At 49.5% G+C, this 23,786-nt stretch overlaps 1 protein-coding gene across 1 annotated transcript in view; it reads left to right on the top strand.

Moving 5' to 3' along the window:
* The window catches only part of LOC137858486 (uncharacterized), a 116,482-nt gene that overhangs the window by 80,483 nt on the left and 12,213 nt on the right, over window positions 1–23,786 (top strand). The window contains exons 19-28 of the mRNA XM_068686325.1: window positions 1,243–1,323; window positions 2,297–3,236; window positions 4,021–4,175; window positions 6,365–6,712; window positions 6,944–7,308; window positions 7,702–7,866; window positions 13,263–13,465; window positions 13,958–13,986; window positions 22,290–22,473; window positions 22,905–23,031. Of these exons, the coding sequence (XP_068542426.1) occupies window positions 7,282–7,308; window positions 7,702–7,866; window positions 13,263–13,465; window positions 13,958–13,986; window positions 22,290–22,473; window positions 22,905–23,031 (735 nt within the window). The 5' untranslated portion in view covers window positions 1,243–1,323; window positions 2,297–3,236; window positions 4,021–4,175; window positions 6,365–6,712; window positions 6,944–7,281. The remainder of the gene's footprint in view (window positions 1–1,242; window positions 1,324–2,296; window positions 3,237–4,020; window positions 4,176–6,364; window positions 6,713–6,943; window positions 7,309–7,701; window positions 7,867–13,262; window positions 13,466–13,957; window positions 13,987–22,289; window positions 22,474–22,904; window positions 23,032–23,786) is intronic.

Here is a 23,786-nt window from a genome sequence, read left to right as displayed (position 1 = left end):
TCTGAGATTCATGATGCTGAAAGCCTAGCTGGCTTTCTCTTTCCCATCTGCTTCTGCTTAGCTCAGTGTCTGAGCCTGCATCCTAACAGAACGAAGGAGAATCAGCAAGAAGCAATCCCCTAAAGCTCCATCTTCTGCCTTGTCTCAGGCTTCTTGTGAGAAATTTGGAAGAAAACCAACATGGGCTAACACTGCAGTTTGCAGCCTGATCATCCGGAAACTAATTAGTGGAGTTATTCCAGTTCACACGGTTTTGTTGCTGCTCTCTTTTAGGGCAGCAACGACCAACCCAGCATTCATCTTGCATGGGAAACAACATGTTTGTTTGGTTTAGGATGTTGCTTTTTCAGCCAAGGAGCAGCCGTATGAGCTGGGTATCTTTCCTTGCAAAACACATGGCTTCTTAAAACCATCTTAAGGGACGCTGAGATGGCCTGGGAGAGTGCTGAAACATCTCTAAATTGCTGTCTTTTCTTTGGAAAGGGACGCGGGACTTCTGGAACTCTACTAGAGAAGGAAGAGCAATAGGACTGCAAGGTCATCCTCTCTTCTTCCAAAGCCTGGGTGCACTAAGGTGGTGCATGGGGCTGCTTGATGTGCTGCTATCACAGCCGCCGGGGCAGTCGCTGCTCCTGGGTGACCCCCTCGTGCTGGGGTCTGAGCATTTGAGGGCAGACACCACGTTGTTTTGTTCTGCTTCACACAATCCTTGGCAAAAAGGAAAGAGAAGGGCGTCTTGGCTCTCTACCAGGCCTCCAAAGTGCTAAAATAATACTAACACCGTAATAAATCTCAAATTTGTATTATTGTCTGACACTCCACAGCTTATTTTGGCTCTGGGCACCTGCGAATTTGGACAAAAAATGTAAGAACTTGTCAATGTGGAGCAAATGAGTGCACCCGACTTCAGGCTGTTTAGTGAGACACCACCATGAATCACCGCATCTTGGTGAGAAGAACACAGGATTTCCTGGAAACGAGTTCGGGCCTTGATGGGGCTGTTTGATCTTCAGTTGTTTAGGTTTTGTTTTTGTTTTCGAAGCAGCAATAACATCGTTTCAAGCTATAAACAGACCATTTTGCTTTGTCCTTGAAGCGAGCCATTAATTGGTTCAGAACACGGTTTAATTACTGCTTATGCATAATTAAAGGGGCCATCTCTGTTTTATTTACTGCCTTCTTTCTAGTAATGCATTTGTATTAACGGCCTTTTGATAACCAGTTCTCCTTGCTCCTGGGCAGGATCAGCTACAGCCTGATACGATACCTGTGTCTGGGATGTGCACTGGATGCAAGGAATTGCAACCATCAAGCTTATACGGGGTGAGATATGCAAAATAATTACTCTTGATGACAAAGAGAAGCCCCAGGGGCCTGGTTCACAAAAGGGAGCCTTGTTTTTTTTTTGGAAGGTTGGATCCCTGCCTGTCCTGTTCACCACAGTCCCTGCTGTGACCTTGAGATGTGGCCTGAAACTTTATGACAGTTGCTTTGTCATATTTGGTGGCTAGACAAAGGGTTTGCCCAATTAATTACTGACAAGAGCTTACTGATGGGGCTGGGGACAGTTTATTGTGAAAAGCTTGAGTGCGTATTTCAAGCTGCTGCATCATGGTGCTTCCCCTGTCCTCAAATAAAATAGATCCTAATCTTTGAAGGAGATGCTCCTGGTAGACAACCAGGGAGGAAACAAAAGCAAAGCCCACCTGGGAGTCCCCGTCCTGTTTTTGAGAGGATGCTGTGGTGCTTAGCTTGGGTTCCTTGTGGTTGTCACTTGCCTCATCTCCCAGTGACCTGTGTCCTGTTGGCACCTCTAATAATTTTCACATGCTCTGAATCAGATGCCTTGAACTAGGTGTCAGTAAGGAGGTGGTAGCAACGAGTTATAAAGTGCTGCATGGACAACAGGCATGGTAACTTCCAGGAGCACACCCCTCTGCCAGACCCCTTAAGCACACTTTTAGTAGCAACCAGTGCTGAAGCAGAGCAAATCTAAAACCCCTTCCCATGCTCCACAGCATCTCACAGCATCCCACCCATCATGCCTTTATCACAGCATATTATAAATGCATTTTTTTTCCTCAAACTGAGGAAATCAAAGGAGAAACAATGTTTGATTCTATTCTTTGAAGTGATTCCATATCATTCTGTGCATTTGCAACTGGGGACAAATGTTTGCCGCTATTGGGGGGGGTGTTTTGGTATTGTTGTTGTTTTGTTTTCCTCTCCACGTGACTAAGCATGATCTGATCCTGGAGACGGGCTCAAACTGAGCTTCCTTCTCCCTTGATGCCAGTCTCTGAGGGACCTGTTACACCCAGGAGTGCTGTGTCAGAAAGAAGAAAAAATGAAGTGAGACGTGGCTGGTTGTCACCACAGACCATCTGTGCGATCCTCAGCAGGACGGCAGGGAGCTCGAGGAGTGAAGTCCTCTCCTCACATCACCTCCTGCTGGCAGCCCAGCCATCGTGCTGGGGCATAAAACCCCTTGGAGATAGTTGGCTGGGCCTCACTGGCCCTACACTGGCTCTGCTCCTGGGGGAGCTGGCTTCAGCTTGCCCCTTAGGCTAGAGGATGAGGCCAGCAGCAGCAGCAGAGGCCATGATCTCATTCCCAAATGCTTTTCCACATGCCTGAGATGGGTTTAGCAGGTAAGGGAGAGCTGGCAACTGCCGCAGTTTGCAAAACAAAAAGACGCCTCTGCTCACTTTAGTTGCTTCTAGCTCCTTTGGCTCGGAGCTCCTGGGGGGCTTAGCGAACAATGCTGATATCTCTGCGACCACCTCCTTGCTTTAAAGCCACCCTGTGAGTTGTTAATGTTGGCTTTGCTACCTGAGCGTGGGGTAATGCTAGCCAAAAGGGTCAAGGCATTGAAAACATTACGGGGAGCTGTCACGGCCCCTGAGGTCCAGAGGCCACCGACTCTCCTCTGTGTGTGGGATGATGCAGGAGCATCTGAGAGAGTCAGAGAGCAGTGTGTTTGGGGTTTTCCTCTGCTGCTGTCTCACAGGTCTCTTGGCAGAGGTACTGAGCCACTCGAGCAGAGGTTGTGACCCAGCTGTCCCCTGTAAGAGGTGCGTGTGTGGCCAGCAGTCAACACTGACCCGACCTCTGGTTAGGAGCCCTTGAATGCAGATGTCCCGGGAGCTGCACCGGTGGCCTTTTGGAGCTGTCTTCTCCTCCTTCTCCCCTCACACCACCTCTTTGCCTTGGGCCGTGGACCAATATTTAATACTGTGAGTAATTAATGCAACCCACAGGAGGCTTTGTCCCGGCCACAGGCACTGTGGCGGCCTGTGCGTGATGCCTGGGGCCAACCAAAATGGCGGTGGTCGGGCCCAACGCGTGCTACTACACAGTTCGCTCTGGTTTCCCAGTCAGCAGGGCATGAAAAGCACGTTCTCACCCATCCCCTCATGCCTAACGTGACCTCCCAGAAGCGTGTGTGGGACGTGAGGGGCCTTGCAGAGCGTGCCGGGTGGCGCTCGGTGCTTGATGCAGGCACGAATGCTGCCGTCCGTGGCAGGTGGCGTTCATCCAGCCAGCTGCATCCCGCTGTGATCCTCCCGAGCTGCGTGTTATGGGACTGGGGGGTCGGCTAGTGTTTGGCTGGAAGAACCTCTCCCTCCCATTCATCATCGCTCTGGAAAAAATGTGTTTTGCTTCCTGAAGAGATATTTTGCTGCTCTCTGGGGAGAGCTGAACGTGAAGGGCTGTCGGCGAGCCTGAGTGCTGATACTACCCTCCTCTTCCTCCTGCAGAGGAGCGTGCTCGAGGGTTTGGATGCCAAGGAGCTGAGGATGGGATGTATCTTCCCATTCTGGCTCGGTGTGTGGCTGGGGAGGGAAATCCCTGCTCCCACCATGCCCACCCCAGCTGCCAAACGTCACGGCCCCAGCCCACCTTCGTGAGGAAGGCCGCGCTTCTCCGAACTCGCCCTGCTCGTAGCCGAGCACAGCTGAACGCACGTGAGCCGCTGCTGGGCTGATCCCACAGCTGTTTCTAATAATGTCCTCTTAGGGAGCCTGCTTCTAAGTGACTCTTGTCCAAGCAAGCACGCTCAGCCCGAGGTACAGCTGTTCAGGAGGTGCTGGCCCTGTTCTCTGCTGCCTTCCCTGTGGCCAAAGAGGCAAAGCGGACAAAAGGCTCACGGTTCAGCCTACAGCAGCTAGTAGGTAAGACCTTGTGTTTCCTCTACTGCAGTATGTAAGAGCAAATGAAGAATCAAGGTATGAAATCCTTGTGAAGAATTTCTTTTGGTGGAAAATCCTTTCTAGAAACCTCACCCCGTGCAGCATTTCTAGGCTTGACCCTTGGTTTAGGAGCAGCAGAAAACCGGGAGATCATGTTGAGTCTCTTTCTTTATCACAGATTTCCATGGTTAACCTGCTCGGTTCTTCTTCCCCTATAAAATATGAGGAATAACAGAAGCTTTGCACTCCCGCAGAGACTGTAGGGGTCTCTGACAGTAGATGCCACTGATAATGACAGGCTGTGAGGTACCTGCATGTGGTGACAGATCATGTTATAGCTGCTGCATGTGGTGACAGATCTCTGCCCAAGGAGTTTATTCCAACCCGGTCCTAGAGGATCCAGGGATGACATTGACCAGGGAAGCAGGGAAAAACTCTCTTCCATGCCTGTGGGACCTTTAGACTTGGTGCCAGGGGCATCTGGCAAAATTACCAGGAGGTTTGCCTAGCAAAATCATAGCATCTCCTACCTGAGAAGGTAAAACAGCTTCTGAATGAAATAGGTTAGATTAAAAACAGCCACTTAGTCCTGCCACCAGCACAACATGGATTTGACACAGGGCTTTTCTTAAGCCCCTTAAGAGGTGTAGCTTGTGCACTTTCTTCTTCCCCATCAGCTCTGATGAGGATGTTTTCAAGGACTAGAATGTGGATCAACAAACTATTAATATCCCTCCAAAATTGACTTTTCAAGCTTCAGTGAGACTAGAAATGCAAATGAAAATACCATGCAAATTGCAGGATGTGAGGCTTAAAATACTGTATCACCGAACAGTGTTCCCATTGTGAGCGCAACCAAGAAACAACAAGGAACTCATCTCATGACAATTAGCTGTGTGGGTGTTCTTGTTCTTAAACACAGATTTCCATATGCAAGAGATGTGGGCAGTTCCCACTTCATTTATTTTTGCGGCTGAGTTTATGTACAAACAAACCAAATTCCAGCGATGTTATTTCATGGTGATAAAAGAGTGGGATTCCATAATACATGGCTCCTTAAAACTAGGTTAAGTGATCAAAACTTTTGAGGGGCAAGTTCTGAAGGGATGTAAATAGAAATTAATGGGATTTTTCCTGACTCCAGCTTTCCATGTGTTGATTTATCTGTGGCAATTCCAATAGGGCTGTGCCTGCTTCTAGAATATCTCATTGCCGACTCTTTTTTTTTCAGTTTCTTTAAAGAAATGCCCTGTGTACCCGCAGGAGAATGAGGAGAAGGACCTCCTGTTTGTGGAGAGCTAACATGCCATAGCATCCTTTCCCCTGTTGTATGGAGGGGGGAAAATGTGCAAAGAAAAGCAAAAAAAAAGTTTGAGGACAGGCTCTGAATCATGTTCTCTGTGTCTAATGATCTCATTCAGTCTTGTGAGATGTTCAAGGGCATGTCTGAGTGAGGGAAGCTGGAAGAACATCTATTCTCCTGGAAGAAGCGGTGTAGCAGTCCCCGCCTTGCCAGCACACCCATGTACCCTTGGGACAGCGGTGGCTGGCAGCGTTTGCTCTGTTTCTCTCTTTTGGGAGACAGAAAAACAAGCCACAAAGCCAAGGCAGAGGGATACATGGGGAATAAGGGGAGTCCTGGGTGTGCTAAGCCTCAAAGGGGGAACCCAAGGATTCAGGGTGGGAAAATAAATATCACAAGAGGCTGCTGGTAAGCCTGCTTCCCCAGAGGAGCTTCCTGCCTCTCTGAACACAGAGGATGCTTCTCTACTCTGACTCTCTCTACCAATTTCTCCAGCTCATCTGCTTTCCTAAATCCACCTTCTGCACACTCCTGATCCTGTCCTCCCTGACTCTGACTCCTCCTGCTTGTGGCTCATGGAAAGCACCTGTTCTTGTTGTCTCCTTTCCATTCACAGCGTCAGTGCCCAAGAAAGGGCAATTTCAAAAGAGTTCAAGGGGAGAAGAGGTTGCCATTAAGACTTCTTTGCCTTAAAGGTGTCCAACTGTCCTGCCAGGCAGAAGCTATCTTCCCTCTGTCGCGAAGGCTTAAGAAAAAGCAAGATGCAGGAGCGAGAAACTTAAGGCTCTTCCCCTACTTTCAAAACTAAAGTTAAGCCAAGTGATGCATATTTTCCACTGTATTTTTTTAGCTGATCTTTTTCTCATAGCTCTGTTTCCTGAAGCGATTCCATTTCTCGAGGTCATCCTCAGGCTGCGGATCCTCGTGGTATTGCTCCTCCAGCAGCCTCCCTGGCCCGGTGGCCTCCATCTGAAAATTGTTAGGGAGAGCAAGAAGAAGCAGAGATAGCTTGTCCCTGTGCCAAGCTGTGCTTTCCTCATTACTGCCAGCATCTCCAGCTATCCCCTTCTGTGCTTCGGGGCGTGCAGACTCGCATCTTGCTGCTGCTTCTCCATTGAAGGCGAAGGCGTTGGAGGTTTGATCTCATGTTCCAAGGTCCACAAGTTCTCTGAGAGACTGAAACTGCACTTGATGTCTCAGGGATGGCAGAAGTTGGGTATGTATTTTGTCCAGCTAGCTGGGAGGGTTGGAACTGCCTCTTGTAAGTGGCAGCTTCCATGCAGAGTGCCAGAAATTGGTGTGACCGCCTTAAAGGTCTATGGGTTAAATCCTTCACTTCAGAGAGACTGGTATTAGGGTTGGACCATTTACTTTTACTGATTTGGGTTCCTTTTTGTTCCTGACCCTTTTCTCACTTGTTTTCTTCTCCCTTGTTCTCTAAATCAAGCGAGTCCAAAACAAAGACTAAACCATCAGGATTGCGACTGGGATGGAAGCTGAGAGCCTGGCTCTGGTTGGGATGGGAGACATCAGTTGGCCTTTGTACTCCTGAGATAAGTAGAACAAGGAGATAGGAGTCTGTGGGTACTACATGGCTGAAGTTTTTAAGTTCACCAGTGTTATCTGCTCGGAGGAAAAGCAAATATTTGATTAATCACACCGGATGGAAACATTTCGAGGAGGGGAAATCTTGTGCACAGTCCTGAATTCGTGCTGTCATCATTCAGATGTGGTCAACGGTGTCTCTTGGGCTTGAATCAGTCTACGAGGGGGCTAGTCAGCAGGATGTTAAATCTCTCCGATAGAGAAGAGGTAAGAAGTTCAGCGTTAAAAAAAAGAAAACAAACCCCTGCTTTCCCCAAAGGAGAAACCCCACAGCTTTTCTTTCCACAGAGGTCTTCCACATGTAGGTAGGCATCGATGTGTAAATGTGTTGGGGGAAGAGGGAGAAAGATAGGGAAGTTCATAGGGCAAATCCAGCTTGGAGTGGATTTCTCCAGAGTGGGAGAACCATTTTGAAAGATACGCAGAACCACAGAGCAAGAGAATTTTCTCATGCTTTGTTTGGTGTTTCTGCTGCCAGAAAACAAGAAAAGGCTGCTCCTTGCATTTCGTTTCCTAAAGCCATTTCTGTAACAGAAAGGAAGCATGCAAGTGTGGAGGAAGTGAATAAAAGCCCAGCCTAATTATTGTTGTTTACCAAAGGCAAGGACATCTCTGGTGGCTCAGAGCACGAGTTCATCTTTCCCAGCATCGCTCCTGTACGAGTGGCCAATGTCAGATGCAGAGAACGCGCAATGGAGGGAGAAGCATCGACCCTACCCACCCAACATCCACCAGCCCAGCCAGAGGCTCTGTCTGCATCTTTGGGTCAGTTTACTCTCTTGTGTCTTCCAAGATGACTACCAGATAGCAAATTTCAGTATGTTCCTTTTCTACTTAACATTTTGCATACCAGAAATTCTTTCAACAGTCTCCTAGTGTAAGGTTAAATATATTTAGACATTGCTAACACTGAGACAAACTCATTGTCCGTTTATTTTCTCCACACGTTACTGGTATGAAATGCATACTTTTATTATTACAGTAGATCTCAGAGGCCAGATTGCTCGTTGAGTGGAAATACCTGGATTTAAAACAGAATTATGAATTGTTCTTTGCTTCTCCCAATAACATACCAGCCGAGAATCAGCTCATGAAACAAACCCACACAAGTGGATGTCAACCCGGACGGATTAAAAAAGAACAACAAGCTCTTTGCACCTATTGGTATGTGATTCTCTGCCTGCCTTCCGCCCCATGGTGAGAATGAAAATTTGACCTTATAATGTCTTACCAACCCTAAATGGGAACTGGGAGCAGGGCTCTGACACCAACAGACACTCCCTAAGCCTCAGTAATTCCTGCAAATGAATCAGAGAAATGGCAATAGGAGCAGAGCCAGGACAGGGCTGGTTAGTGGCTGTGCCTGGCAAAGCACCACCAAAATCTCCAGTGTCCACCGAGAGCGTCAAATTCAAGGTGCAGAGGGCTGAAACGTGGTCACCTCCCTCCTGGGGAGCTGAAGTTGAGTCTGGGAAGCCTCTCTGTGAAGCGTGGGGATGATCCACGTCCCGGGAATATTGCTGCAAGTGGGGATTGCAAAATATCTCTGGAGAATACATCAGTGCTTGAGATGGGTGGGAGGAACTCAGACCTCACCATCTGCACCCAGCTCCTGCAATTTCCTGAGAATGGCTCCTGAGCTGACTCCAGCCAGGCAAAGAGATGGGCTTCGGACTTCAGGAGTTAACCTATACAGCCCCCCAAGGGAATGTGTGTCTGTTTCAGGTGGTTTTCCATCCAGATTTCTTTCCTGGCATATTTTCCATGTCAAGTTTCTCTAGTGCCAGCCTTGGACTCCGTCTCCTCTGTGTGACAGCATCTCGCTTCTCTCCCAGTCCCTCCACAAAGCTCTCTGACCTCACCATGGGTGGGTGGCCTGGGTTATCCCAAAGCTGGCGAGGAGCTAGCCCACTTGCTGAGGCTGATGTGGCATCCCTGCCATCATCATTCCCTGGGGAAACGCATCTTTCTTGGGCAGCAACGGGGCATTTCAGCCTCTGCTCCAACATCAACTAGATTATAGAAGACTTCTTGTCCCAGTGAGCTTGGTGTGCCAGGTATCTGCACACGAATAATTGCAGGCAGAATTCCTTCTCCAGTATTTGCAATAAGCCTGCTTTCAGGGGTGCTTTTCTGCTGAATGTCAGCTCTCTTCTCCTACTGAAGCAGCGCCAGATCAGACTTCTCCGGTCTAAGTTTTGAGCAGGAAAGGCTGTTTCTCCCCTGGTCTAGGCATCAGACTGGTGTCTGGCATTTCATAGTGCAGCTGCAGGACAGCAACAAGTTAAGCTGTTGCTCTGGTTAAAACCCAAGCAGGAGAAATGCTAAAAATTTAATTCTGCTCTATCCAGATTCCTCGGTAGGTCTAATGGCACGAGGCGTGCCGTGCAGCCCCTCGGTGCTCATCCAGGCTGACGTCTGCCTTACACTCTGAGTTATTTGCAGTAAGTACAAACGTGTGCACTGCATTTTATCGCTTCTTTAATATTTGAATGGCTCTTTTATTTTTAATACTTTCCCTTTCTTTCCCCCCTCTGCCATCCTGGGAGTCAGGCTCTTTCTTGGCGTGGCTGTGCTTTCAGGGACTGTGAAGCAGAGAAGTGCTTTATCAAAGCCCTCTGCAGCCCCACTCCTGCAGGGTGGCTTCATCTCTTCCCCTGCCCCAGGCAGAGGCAAGAGTTTTCTCACAAAAAGGAACAGAGATTCAGGCTGAAAAACCCTCCTTTTTCTTGAGTGCACATCCCCTTGCAATTCTAAGAGCAGGATGCAAATTTTTCTCTCTGGCAGTGTCTCCAGCTCTTGCACTGTGGTGTAAATGCCTGAAGTAACTAGGAAAATAAAACTAACATTCACACTTTTAAGGAAAAGGTACAGCATTGAAGAGGCTTTCAGGGTAGGGCATAACTGCATTATCTGAGCGTTCCCTAGGCTCCCAACCTTAGATGCTATCGCGCTGGGGAAACTTGGTGTGCTAGCCCTAAGGAACACCACGGAGCGTGGAGTGGAGTGGAGACACCACAGCTAGGCTCTGTAATCAGGTGGGGCCTCGATTGTTCTTGTGCACAAAGCTGCACTTTTTGCCACCCTAAGCCAAAGACCTGTCATGTTTTGACAAATGCTGTACCCTAGTGTACTTTTTGCTCATTATAATATCATTATAATACCAAAACACACCTCCATCCCAAAAGCTACCCGCCTCCAAGGTGCGACCACCCCTCACTGAGCATGCGCTCTGAATTTCTCGGAGCCTATTACTTTAAACGGAAACGGGAAAACTTTACACCAATCATAACTAAGATATGCTTGACTAGAGCCACTCAAGCTCCACCTAAAAGACAGAAAATAATATAAATTGGCCCAAGAGAGAGGGGATGTTAGGGAAGATACCATCGTCAGGGGAGATACCATCCCAAGGACATACAACATCCTTAGGACCTCCTGACTCCTGGGATCAGTCGACGGGCTGAGCCTCTCTTCCCCCCCCCATTGGGACGCCTTTGGGTGAGAACTGAATATTTGCTTATAAATCTCTATAGAGTCTTTGATCCTTTTAACGCGTTTATTTCTAGGCTGCGCACCTGTAACACCTAGAACACCTAGAACACCTAGAACCCACACCTAGAACCCACACCTAGAACCCACACCTAGAACCCACACCTAGAACCCACACCTAGAACACCTGTAACACCTGTAACACCTGTGTATTTCATGCATACTAGCTTGCTTTTGCAGATAGTCACTATCACCGGCAATCCAAAAGAACCTGATTATCTGTTGCTGTAATAAACCATACTTGATTGCATTGTGATAGCTCTCATTAATGCAACTAGGGTGAGGGTGGTTATCCGTGATAGTTCAGTGTTCTGAATCTAACCAGACCCCCAGACGGTTAATGCATTGTTGGTGAATGTCTGAACGGACCCCCAGGTGGTTAATACGTTTTTGGTGAATGTCTGAGCGGACCCCCAGGCGGTTATTACGTTTTTGGTGAATGTCCGAACGGACCCCCAGTTTTGGTGAATGTCCGACTGGTTCAGTACTCTGAATCCAACCGGGCCCGTAACGGTTAATCAGCTACACCCCTTTAACGCGACATGCACCTCTTGTGTTATTTTGTGCTTGAGGTCCTCGAGGAGAGACTGAAGAGGTGAAAAAAGCTAATAAAACCCTAGCTGGCATAATTGCGGATTCAAAGCCTGAAAATACGATGCTACTGTCTGGCAAATGGAGACCAGGAGAACCCAAGTATTACTACGTGTTAAGCCACTCGCCTCGCTCCTCAGGGCGTGCTTTGTGATCACTGGGAGAGCTTTGCAGTTGGCAAAAGGGTGGGGGGGAGCCCAGCAAGTGCTGGTGTGTGCTTCAGCCATGTAATCATATCCCCAGACAGCCTGCCAGCCTGAAAACCGAAAGAATTCGTGTTAAGTGACAGCAGTGATGGAGTGGCTGAGGAGAGACGTCCTCTTTAACTCCTAAACTGTGGATTCATCTGGGCTGAGCCAGTGGGGTTGGCAGGTAGGATGGTTTTTCATTTGTTTCCCAGCTCCCTCACACGTCTGCTCTCCACGAGGCTGTGGTGGTGAATCCGAGATGAAGGCAACACGCGGAGCAAGCATGTACCAGGGGCTGAGTGAGGCTGCGCATGGGAATGGCTCCTGTGGGGAGGTTGGATTTTTTTTTAATATTCTTTTATTCAAATAAACACCATGGTCTTGTTCTTTGATGGGCTGAAGGAGACATGGGAGCCTCTTTTTCCCAGACCCTTTTTCTGGGAATCTGCGTTCTCTCCTTAGGATGCAGAATAAACAAACTAGAAATTTAGGGATTTAAAATCAAAATAAATAACTATTGTTCTGCCTTCCCCTCCACGGCCTCCTTCTCTTCCCACCATCTCCCCCGCTGCCTTCCCCTGCCCTGAGTGTCCCAGTATTTGAGTATCAGAGTGAAATTTGGGGCTCAGATGCTCTGAGGATAACGGGGTTTAGTATTTAATGTGCTGCAGGGGTTTAAGCAAGCCTTCTGGGGGCTGCTGGGGAAGAATGGAGATAGAAATCCTCCATTTTACACTTTTTACTCTCCCTGTGCAAGCTTCCTCTTGGCAGCACATTGCATCAGTGGCTATTTTTACAGTCCCTGCTCTTCTGGGGCCTCAGTGGCTGGGACAGGATCTGTATTCCCAAATTGCTGTGGCTAAAATGGGAGGAGCAGGATGCGAGGGCGTCTGGCATGGCAGGGAGGGGAAAAGGCCACTTGCACAAGGGAAAAACAATCCTAAACCCAAACCCCTGCCTGCTAGGAGAGGAATAATTTGGAGCAAGCTCTCCTGCTTTCCAGGTGATGCTCGTGTGGTGTTCTGGGGTGTCCCAGCATTTTTGTAGGGGCAGTGATGGTGGTGATAAATTGATGTGAAAGCCTGTGATAGCCTTTCACCAAATGTTGAATTCTTATTTTTTTTTTTTAAGGAAGAGAAAAGCAATAGGGCACTTGACTAACTGAGCCCAGGGAGGTGCTCGTGATCCTGTGGTGCAAGAAATGGTGCCCGAGCTCTTATTGCAGCTGTGACATTGTGCTGTGCCTTTGGGAGATGCACCATAGCGTCTCTCCCGAGGCATCTGGCAGAGTTTGGGGCTTTTTCTTATCTTTCAAAGGGCCGTATTTTGCTCCAAGGTAACAGAATGGGCTCTGATCCCCAAACTCCTTTATACGTGGAGACTCTTTCCGTGGTAACATGTAGGTTGGTGAGTGATGGCTGTTCTATCACAAAACCATAATAATGAGAGGCTAAGACCCCTCATTCCCACTAGATGCAAATCAGCCTAAGACCTGACTTTAAAAAAATACACATATTTATGTTTATAATCTTAAGTAAGTAAATAAATAAAAATCCATGGATGCAGACTCAGCAGTCAATCCTGGAGAGCAAGCATAGGAAAGTGTTGCTTAACATGTAACCAGAATCATCCGTGGTGCAATGTAAGCCCATTACTACTTTGACTGTCTACCATGACTGCTGAGGAAGGATTAATCCATTCTCTGTCCTGTATGTAGCTGAAGGTCATAATCATCCATCTTCTAGACTAAACAACCTTCATTCTTTCACTCTTTCCTCATAAATTGTGTCTTCTGGCCTTTCTTAATGTTCCTTCTTGGACTTTCTCCAGTTAACTCACGTCTTCGAGAGCTCAGTGCCCAGGACTGCTCCGTGTTCGATGTCGAATCGCTGCCTGCGTTTGTGGATCTGGAGGTCTGGGGTTCCCCAAGGCACGTTTGGGGCAGAGAGAAGTAAATTTGCCTCTTGGAGAAAGAAAGTAATGAGGAAGGGCATGCCAGGGGGGGCATCCAAATGCCAGCATCCTCCCCATTGGTGTGTTATCCTTGTGTTACTAGCACACAATTTCTGCTTCCCAACATCTTGCACCCGATGCGTGTAATCTTCTGAGATCCAGATCTCTTATTGCTGATCCCAGGGCCATGACTAAAATCAGCATTGTTTGGGCCAGCTCCTAGGCTTTAAGGGCATTTTCCTCCTTCTTCCCCCCACAACCTTTTATTTTCCTTTTCCCACTACCAATCCGTACGGTTAATGATCTGAAGTCTGGGTCACAGGCACTTGGGCACAAGCTTGATGAAGAGCCTGGCGTTGGTGGGAGCAGCTAACCAAGGGACTGAACATTTATAGGGTCAGGAGCTCCAGGAGCATTAATGCCTGCTCAGGCTCCGTCTTCCCACAGAGCCATGTCCCCTGCCACCAGAGGATGGTTAGGGCTGGCCTGGGACTAAGCAATTGCTAATCTAACAGTTTAGGTTGCTCCACAGCTTTAACATTCATTTTTAAACATCCTTTTATTTGTTTTAGGAGAATCCTACTCACTGAAAGGCAAGAAGGTAAGTGTTAGCCTTTTTTTTTTTTTCCTTGCTGCAGCATGCTCGTGGTGAGGACAAAGCCCAGCCTTTGTTTATGCTGGGAGAAGTGCAGATAGGACTTGTTTACTCGATGTGGGTATCCCTACTTGGCAGCTAGGCAAAGTCCCCAAAAAGCAAGCAGAGGGGAGCGAGGTGGTGTCGTGAAATAAGCAGGATGGCCACGCTGTGCATCGAGCCGAATGCTTCACATAGCTGTGCTGTCAGCAAACACAGCAAGCCAGAGGGCAGGCAACCAGCCTTCTTTCTGAGCTCTTATTTGCCTTCCCATTTGTTATCTTGGACATAAAGAGGTCTGTAAGCCAGGGATTTGGGCAGTTAACCTCAAATAAACCCTAAAAGACCTACTTCACTGAAGTGTAACAGCGTCTGTTGAATTTAATGGAGCTGGGCTAGCTCTCACCAAGGGTGATTTGGACTCTGAAAGCTTGCTGTTTCCTGGAAGCTAACGGCAGGCGTTTGTTGGTCATCTCTTTTGCTTTGCGTGCAACTTTGATTACTGCCTTTGTCTGCTGGCTTTGTGCACGGCTCCGTGTGTAGGTGAGTGCAAGAGAGGAGCTGGCAGCGCAGGGATGGACCACCATCAAGGCAGGCGTTTGCTTCGGCTGTGGAGTCGCCTTTATGTGCTCAGACAGACAGCAAATATTTGACGAGGAGCAAGAGAATCAGGTATGCTGCCTGACAAAACGGATAGCCCCGAAAGCGGTGCTGTGACTCACCAGCAGATCATTTCATAGCCTCACCCGGCCCCGTGGCTTCCAAACGCTATTTAGGATCAAAGCATCTTCCAAACAGTCGGGGTTGTTTCCTTAAACAAAACCAAATCATGCTTTATAAGGTCAGCGAGCTCCCAAAGAGCCAGTTGGTGGACTGCAGCTGCAGATGGAGCGCTGTGGCATGAAGTGAAACTGCTCGGAGAGGCCGTCAGCAGCTGGTGCCGACGGGGAGAGCCGGGCGTGGGAGCCCACTTCTATTTCTCTTTTCTCCTTTCTACAGGTTGGTGATTCACTGATGGGTAAAGGAAACTCACAGCCATCAGCAGTCCTGCTCTCAGCTCTCGGCACACACAGTGCCACAGTTCATTTCCAGCTCGCCTCGACTTCTCAAGGTTTCAGGCTGGAAAATAAACCCCACCGTGGGTCGTTGGGAGACAGGAATTGTATTTAAGCACGGGCTTTGGCCAAGCGAAAAGTTATCCAAATGTGGCTGTTCTTTTGCTCTGTGTAATGACTAGCAATTGAGAGATCATTGAAATAAAATACAAATCCAGCAATTTGGAGGCCCTGCAAGATAAAAAGCCTGACTGCATCTGTCTCGCCTCCTAAAAGCACCAAGCTGTTCGCTGTTTGATACAGCATCCAGACGTGGGGCTTCTGATGTGAGCTGAGAGCAGCAAATCAAGAGGAATTAAAGCATCCCCCACTCTGAGGGACAGCCTCTGGACAAAGACCAAAGTGGCCCCAGCTCTGCAGTGCTTCACCTTCCCAAATGCTGATGGCTCTCCTGCTGACTGCAGTACGCCAAGCCTGACCACCTCCCTAGGACCTCGGTGCAATCTCATGTAGCTCAGCTAGAGGAGATCATAAAATCATTAAGGTTGGAAAAGACTGTCAAGATCATAGATGTACACACACAGGGGCTGACGAGGGGCATGGCCAGCCCCTCTCCAACACACACCCTCTATTCTGAGCCTCTGCCAGCTTTCCGCCAGCCCAGGGTGAAGGACGAGGCACAGCTGGCTGTGCTCTGGGGGACCTCTGAGCTCAGAGCACATGAGGCGGAGAGGTTTCTCCATCCCTCCCCGCTGAGCAGGGCAGGATGTTTACGTGCTGCTCACCAGAAGGTACCCACAGCCTGAAAGCCTCTTACTCAGTTCTGCCCAGTAATTGGGATGTCTCCCTGGCGTGCCCAGTATCAGTGGATCCAGCTGAAGCCTGATGTTCCTAAACAAACCCTGCCTTTAAAACCCGGCTTGCAACATCCTCCCAGAGGTTCCTTGCTTGACGTCACCCCGAGCTGCAGGATGCAGCTTGCAGAGCTGCTTTCAAACAGTCCCTTGTTAGCCCGGCACAGGGCACATCGCTGGGCGCCTGTTCCTGCTCCATCAGCGCTCGGGAGCCAAATAGCAAAGGGATTTATGAGACGTGGTGACCAGAGCCCGGAGGAAAACATTGGGTAATCGGAGAAGTGGCCTCCAGGAGCCAGCCGGGCTGTTTATCTCGTCCTCCGCCTCCCCAGGGGAGGCAGCTGCACCGTGTCACCTCGGCTGCCCGAAGCCCTGCCCAGCCTCATTCATAAAATCCCACAAAAGCCTTGTATGTGAGCAAGGAGCCCTGCCCAGCCCGGAGCAGGCAACCTGGTTTATCAGCACGAGTCTGTGCTGGTGGAAAGCACTGCGAGCTCCTTCGGTCCTGCGGGCAGGGTCTGCCAACACGGAGGCAAACACCAGCCCCAAAAGCTTCAGGCCATAAACGCAGGAGGCAAACACCATCTCGAGGAAGAAAGGAGCACGGAGGTGGTGCTGGGGAGCAGCAGAGCCCCGATTCAACCCCGGGAGATAGAGAGGAGGCGGTGATTTTCCAGCATGTGTTTTATTTCAGGGCTTGGGGTCATCCTTGCCCTGCCGGAGGAGCCCGTGGGTGGTGTAAATCAGCCTGCCCGGCCGTGCTGGCTCGCCGGCCGGGTGGGAAGCGTGGCTGCCACCTGTCTGCCTCGCTAACCGGGTCAGCCCCTGCAGGCAGCCACCTTTTTATGGCCGCGGCGTCTGGCTTTCCAACATAATTCTTCCTTTCCCCCGTCCCAGACTCTCTGTTGAGTCTGGCCTCTCGCTCTCTGTAATTGAAATATAAGCATTGCTGTGCATCAGACAGGCACGGGCTTTCTTTCTGTGTTCCCCCCCCCCTTTTTTTTCCTAATTCCTTTCATGGTGACCCAGGGGAGCATGGCTGTAACTTTAAATACCTTCCAGCACCACCAGCTGAAATGAGGTTGGGGAACGGGGAGAATTAAAACATGTTTCAGAGGAGCACGCGGGAGGAATACAAATAGGAAGAGAGAACCCGAATCCAGCGTTTTGTAGGGTCTTTTGCGGAGAATAATACCAACTCAGGAGGGGATAGTGCCTGCAAGGGCATCAGGAGACAGCTGTGTGCTATCTCCTTCCCCGAGTCTTACATGGAGAGAGAGCTGTGCTCTGGGGTGGGTGGGTGTAGGCTCCTGGGTGTCTTTCAGCTCTTCCATCACACTGTGATGGAAGGACCCGTACAGGTGTCGTGCTCAGGGCCGTGTCCCGAGACACCTGGAGCCGGCGGAGCTGCGGTGATTTATGGGAGCCTCCAGCAGGGCACGGACCTCTCCCCTTGCATCGTGGTCAGAAGGTTGATCCCATCAAAGCCGCTGAGAGGGAAGGAGCCCGATGGGATGGCATCCTCAAAACCTTCCTACTCAAGGGTTTGGGGTTTTCTGCATCCCGTTTCTGCTCCCAGAGATTTGGAGGTGCGGGAGCATCTCGAGGATGCCCCAGGGGTGCAGCCCAGGTGTGCTGCACTGACATCCCGCTGAACCACCATCCCTGGTGGCTGGGAAAGGAATCCAAGCAAAAAAAAAAAAAAGCATTGGGCATGCAGCTAGCAAGAAGATGGACTGCTTCTGTCAGGTGTGTGTGCAGCTCTGCCGCAGAGAGCCGTGCTGACCTCCTCTTACCCACAGCTTGCTGTCCCCTGCGTGTAACCCCGTGTTTCCGTGGAAGATGATTGTAGGACAAATGGATGTGTTATGGCCTTGTGTGTGTCAGGAGGTGATTACCCTGCGGGGTAATTCTGATCCTTGTAGCTGCAGCTGGGCAAAGGGAAGCCCACTGGTAAAGAGTTCACGACATCAGGATTGCAACATCCCTCTCCGAGCAAGCCTATTTCCACTTCTGCTCCCTCCTTCGAGGCTGCCTTTACCCAATGCCAGCTCACCCAGTGTAGCCAGTCCTTAATGCGACAGAAATGGGGAAAAAATTGCGAATAACATTTCCAAAAGAGGCTGCACAACCCTTATTCAGCGCTGAGAAATGTGTTTATTTGTACTTCGAGGCTGCTCAGCCCTCCCATACTCGATCCTCGAGTTCTCCCTGCTGAAGCCAGCGCTCTATTTGCATGAAGCCTTGCACAAGGAAAGAGTTTTGTTATCTCTAGCAAGTCTTTCTGCTTGCTGCGCCGGGTGGGAGTCAGTCCCGGGCTGCCGGTTGTGCCGGCACCGCGGATTTTGCAGTGAAGCTGTAGGCTTGCCTACCGTCAGCTCGCGTGGTTTCATGGTTACATCTTGCTCGAAATATTGGAAAATCCTGGTAATCGCCGACGTCAGGCGCTCCTGGTCCCCGTCAGCCCCCTGCCACCCCGTTGCCTCCAAAAAACTGCAGGTTTGCGGTAATAAAAACGAGGAAACGGGGAGGTGCGAGGGGTTAGGCTCAAAAGCAGAAAACATGTCGTGGCCAACGTAACACAAAATAGGCGTAATAAAATGTCGGGAAAGGATTTGAAAATAGGCAATGGGTTGAAAAACAGGCCTCAGTTTTTACAACTGGTAATGTAAACTGTCGGTGCTAAGGAAAATAAAGGCTGGGGTTGGAGGAAACGGCTGCCCTGAGCCTGCAGATGCTCCGCAGTAGGAGCGTGAAGCACACGTTCCTGTTGGACTTCTCGGGAGCTTAAATAGCACATAATGCGAAGAGAAATTAACATTACTAAGCAGTATTTGTGGTTCCAGGAGCAGAAACTGCACCGAGGCTTCCTGCTCGTCTGCTGTCTGTCTAGCAGGGCTTGTGCTGGCTCAGAAACAGGAGGGCTGGATGTGCGCAGCTGCTCCTAGAGCCCTGCAATCTCTTGCAATCAGGCTTTTTAGTGCCCCTGCTGCATGAGGAGTGGGTAATAGCGAGAGGATGCTGCTGTATTTCATCTCTGAAGTGTGTCCAGGCAGGATCGAGCTTCCTGGAGACCTGGTGGCCGCAGCAGGAGGACACGGGGCTTGCTTTCCCCTGGTTTGCACAGCACAGGAAGGTTGGCAACCGCGTTTTATCAGAGATGCCCTGCTGGGGACCAGGCTGCAGGTCCACCAAGCATCTGGCGTGTTCGTCAGGAAGCTGTAATTAAGCCCCCAGCACAGCAGCGGTGGTGCGCAGGTCCAGCACAACTCTTCACATAGTTGATCAAGAGGCAGGTTTGATATCGGCTGGGCTTCCTGAGCCAGTCCCTGCTCCCGGTGTCTTTGCACATCCCCTGGGGAAGCTGCTTCCCTTCTGGAGAGCAGAACTCTCCTCTTTTGTCACAGAGAAGCGACCCCGAACACGTGGTTACCCAAACTCGGGTCATTTCGGGGGTGCATCTTGTCCAACGAGGTGGGAAGGAAAAGCGAGACTCTTTTCCATGCAGTAGGGCAAGCTGTGGCCAAACCACCCCGTAAAACTGGGTCTGATTAGTTCAGGGCCAGTCGCTATACATTAACTGTGCGATGGAGGCTGCATCTGCGTTCAATCGGGACAGATAAACTGCAGGCAAGCCAAATTCCTCGGCGTGCCTGCACACATCCTGAGCAGGGCTGCAGTCTCTCTGGGTGATCTCGCTTCAGCATGGCCTCAGAGATTAAGAGGTGCCCTTCCCTCGTGTTTTGAAGCAATTTTCACTCGAGAAATAATCCGGGTATTACTGGCTGCCATGCAGCACACTGTTCTAGGGAGCTCACACCAAAGAGTTAAGTATTGGACAGGGGGAATTTATACTAAACTTGCTGATGATCTGCCTGGAAAATAAGTATTCAGAGCTGAAATTGCTTGCAGGAGTAGGTATTCCCCTGAATTAAAAGAAAATGTTCAAAAGGCACTGCTGTGATCTAAATTTGAAGTTCTATTTTCTGGGTAGAAACAATGCTTTATCCGGCTTACACTAAAAAGCTGGAGAGCATTAAAAAAAAAAGTCAAAGCTGAATCAAGACATCTTGAAACTATTATAGCGGAGTGTTTTGGATAATAGGCTTGTGAACGGTTGTGAGATACAAAGTTTTACTGGAAGACGGAAGAAGAAATATCAAACTCTTGACAATTCCCTCAAGGAAGCAACACCACTTTGCCATCGGCCCCAGTAGGTCTGAACGCCCTCCCCATCTGGCACGGGGATAACCCGATGGGCAGACAGAGATGGGGCAGCTCTGGGAATGGAAACCAAATTGCCAAAGCCCATCAGCGAATAACGCTGTTCCTTGCCCTTCCTTCCCATTCATGTTTTCCATCCAAATCGTTCACACCATCTTCAGAAGGGAGAGATGATTTCAGAGAGGGGTGTTGGCCAAGATGACCTCCTCCGTCCCGAATTTCCCCCGCGATCCCTACGCTACAAGAAATGTGTGGGCTTTATTTTCTTCCATCAGACAGGCACAGGTCCTCTCGCCGCTTGTGGAAATCTCTTCAGGAGCCATCCTTGTTATTTCTGAGACTTTGATGCCAGAGAGGACTGGATGGGCAGCTGGCAGAAGGTTTGTTTTTGACTTCGGAAGCGTCTGGACTTGCCCTGGTGTTTGTGTCTCTGCAGTCTGACTCAAGCCCTGCTGAAGCCAAAGGGAATCATCCCAGTAGCTTTGCAGATATAAAGTTGCCACTCTCCGAGGGATAAACTTCTGGTAGCACATCGCCTCGTCCATGTCTCTTCCTTCTGATCTGCCAGTGAACTCCCACCGAGCAGACTTTATTTTAACGATGGTTATCCAGGCGTACACAAACACATTTCATCCCGCCGATGCTCCTCAGATGACGCACCCTCCAGCACCATCAAAGCCCGTTTTGGCACACAACCTTCTCCACCTGCCAAATTCCCTTCCCTTTCCTTGGGCAGCGGCTGGGCTGTGCCTATTTGCCTCTGTTGGCTGCTCTGCTATGGCTCCTGCTAGTTTGGCTGCCTACATCTCTTTATTTTTTTAATGCTGCTGGGATCCCGCCTTGCCAAGGCTGCCCACAGCCTCCATGGTGCCTTCCTTTCCTAACCCAAATACGACAAAATCGTCAATGGAACCTATTACTTTGAGAAAATAGCTGTTATTATTGAAGGATAAGGATAAAGTTTATAGGGGGAGGCAGGACTTTGCATGAGATCAGCTGATAGGAAAACCAGACAAGCTTTTGGCCGCGCAAATCTTTGCGTAGGGCACTCGGCAGAGCTCGGTGAGCAGCTTTCTCCGTGGCCTCCTCGTGCAAGGGCAGCTTCCTCCGCAAGGTTTGCAATTTGTAAGCCAAGGAAATGCTTTCAGTAAGCCATAACTTGCATAACAAGGACTCCCCAAGCAAAAAAAAAAAAAAAAGGTTGTTTGTCTTCAAAGAAATACTTTTGGAGAGCTATTTTGTGGTAAGTCACTCAACATTACTGATCCTCATTAGATTAGAAAAGTACAGGCTTTCCCTCCAGGAAAAGTATGTAAGTGTTGGAATTTCTAACGTTAGAAATGATTGAAACTGAGGGGTTTGAAATGGTAATTTTTCCTATGGCTGAAATTTAGTAGACGACAGTTTTCTTTCCCATGTCCGTTCTCATTACTTATCAGAAGCGCGGGCGTGATTTACATCCCTCGCGAGCGGGGTGGAAAGGCTGATTCCTGCCTCCCACCTCCTCTGCCTCTGTGCTCAGCCTTTCCCAAACACCTGCACTGCCACCTTCTGCCTGTGCTGAGCTCACAGCTCGGTTGTTTTTTCTTACCCTGCAAGATTCATAATGTGTGTCCCAGTCAAACGTGGAATACAAAGAAGAAACCACGTGTGCACGGTCACGTTGGTCTGTAAATTCAATTTGTTTCGAGCTGCTCTCTATTTCAGCTGCTGGTTGCCTTGTACATAATTCCTGCCTTCGATTGAGAGGATGGGAGCCCTGCAGTGCTGCTCCTTGCGACCCACAAAACCAAAACACTTTGCTCAGCCACTGGCCAACCATTAGCCACAGGCATTTGTTTGCCCAGGTTTGCTCGATGGCCTGAGCGATGCCAGCAGGGGCTGAAGTAAGCAAAGGGAGGCTGGGGAAGGGAAGCTTCAGCTGTGTGTCGTTACAGGTCTGGGTCTCTCCCCTGAGTTCAGAGAAGCTGCCCTGATTCATACCTGGTGGGATCTGTTCCAGGTTGTTGTATGAACTGGGCTGGTTGTGTCTGTGACCCCTATGGCCTAGGAAGAGGACATCCAGGTGACATCTCTCTGTGGCTTATAGATAGATGGAAAATGTCTTTTTTTTTTTTTTTTTTTTTTTTTTTTCCAGTTGAAATATCAGTCAACGTCACTTCCAGGCAGGAGCAGAGACCCTCTTACCAGCCCTGGGAACCTCTGAAGGGCTCCCACCATCCCCTGGAAACGGACGGAGCAACTCTTGAACATCCAACCCCCAGCTTTTGTCAGAAAGCCAGTCCTCCCAGGCTTGAGAGACTTCGTGCACCCAAGAAAAGGTTGGGAATTTTTTCCCCGCACTGTACAGATGGTTTCCCACGGCACGGCTAGGGGAACAGTGGCATCTGGCGTTCGTTCCGCTGTCCTACAGCCACCGCTTCCCAGCTGGGTGCTTGTATGTTTCACCGGGTGCAGGCACGATTTGGGGCCCTGGTGGCACCCAAGACCTGTCAAATACATCTGCTGATGGGTGCTGTGGGGTGTACGGGAGGCTGAAACCCAGCTGAACGGCAGCCAGGGGTGGAGGGATGCCCCCTGTGTCTGCACTGCTTTCAGGATCTGAGTGTCTCTGCAATTTAGTCTCACGTTTTCAAACACCCCAAATGCAAAAACTGCCCAGGAGCCTCTCCCCTGCCAGTGTCGGTGACTTTAAAGCACCCAAAGCTTGCGATGAGTTTAGCTGGGAGATTTTTGTGTATCTGTGTTCCAGGTGGTGCATCCTCTACTGCCCATCTCTGGGGCACAGCCAAAGCCTCGCTGCAAGACAAACTGAGCCAAGCTTCCTTCTCCTGCCAGCACAGCAAGGAGCCCAAATCCGAGCAAACCAAAAGGAAAAGGTGCGTTTCTCCCTGGTAATTTCTATGCAAATTGGAAAAGGCAAATTACTCTCTTCATTTTGGGAACTGAAATCCAGTTCATCAGTCTGCACATGCACGAAAGACAGGGTGTTTCCTGCAGAGATGGACAGAATGACCAGCCTGAGCTTGGACCTCTGGGGAAACAATTACTGCTGGCTTTCACGTTTCAAGTTGTTGAATTTCTTACATTCACCATCCTTACACTTAACCAAAGGCTATTCTGCAATATTTGCCTTATCCTCTTGGCCAGGTTTAGGCAGAAAAGCTGGGATTGACACGAGGTGACCAGTACGTAACTTGGTGCACGAGTCCCTCAGCCTTGTCACTTCCCCCTACATCACAGAAGGGAGCCCAAGGCCGAGGAGCACCTCAGGTGGCTTTACATAACACGTAGAAGTACAAAATGACAATATCCCAGGGGCTGCCTTTTGCATGGTGGTGTGTACCTTGGCACGGGTTTGCTCGGGCTGCCGGATCTCCCTGTTCTGCAACAAGTTTGTTCAGACCAAACCCTCCAGCGCAAGAGTTAACGTGCACTAGGGTTTGTTTATTTTCCATAATACCACGGGAGGCTTTCCAAAGTGCAGCTCAACTTTTGCTAAAAAAAAATAGAAAAAAAAAAAATAATCAGTGGGAACTGGGCACTGAGCTCCAAATCCCATTGAAATTCATTTCAGTCCCCATCATCTTCTGCAGAGGCTTTGGGTCTTAGGCTGGAAAATGACCTTTCTCTT

Source organism: Anas acuta, chromosome 6 (assembly GCF_963932015.1).
Source record: "Anas acuta chromosome 6, bAnaAcu1.1, whole genome shotgun sequence".
Classification (NCBI taxonomy): Eukaryota; Metazoa; Chordata; class Aves; order Anseriformes; family Anatidae; genus Anas; species Anas acuta.
The sequence above is the reverse complement of the archived record's forward strand: the minus strand, read 5'-3'. Positions and strand labels throughout refer to the sequence as shown.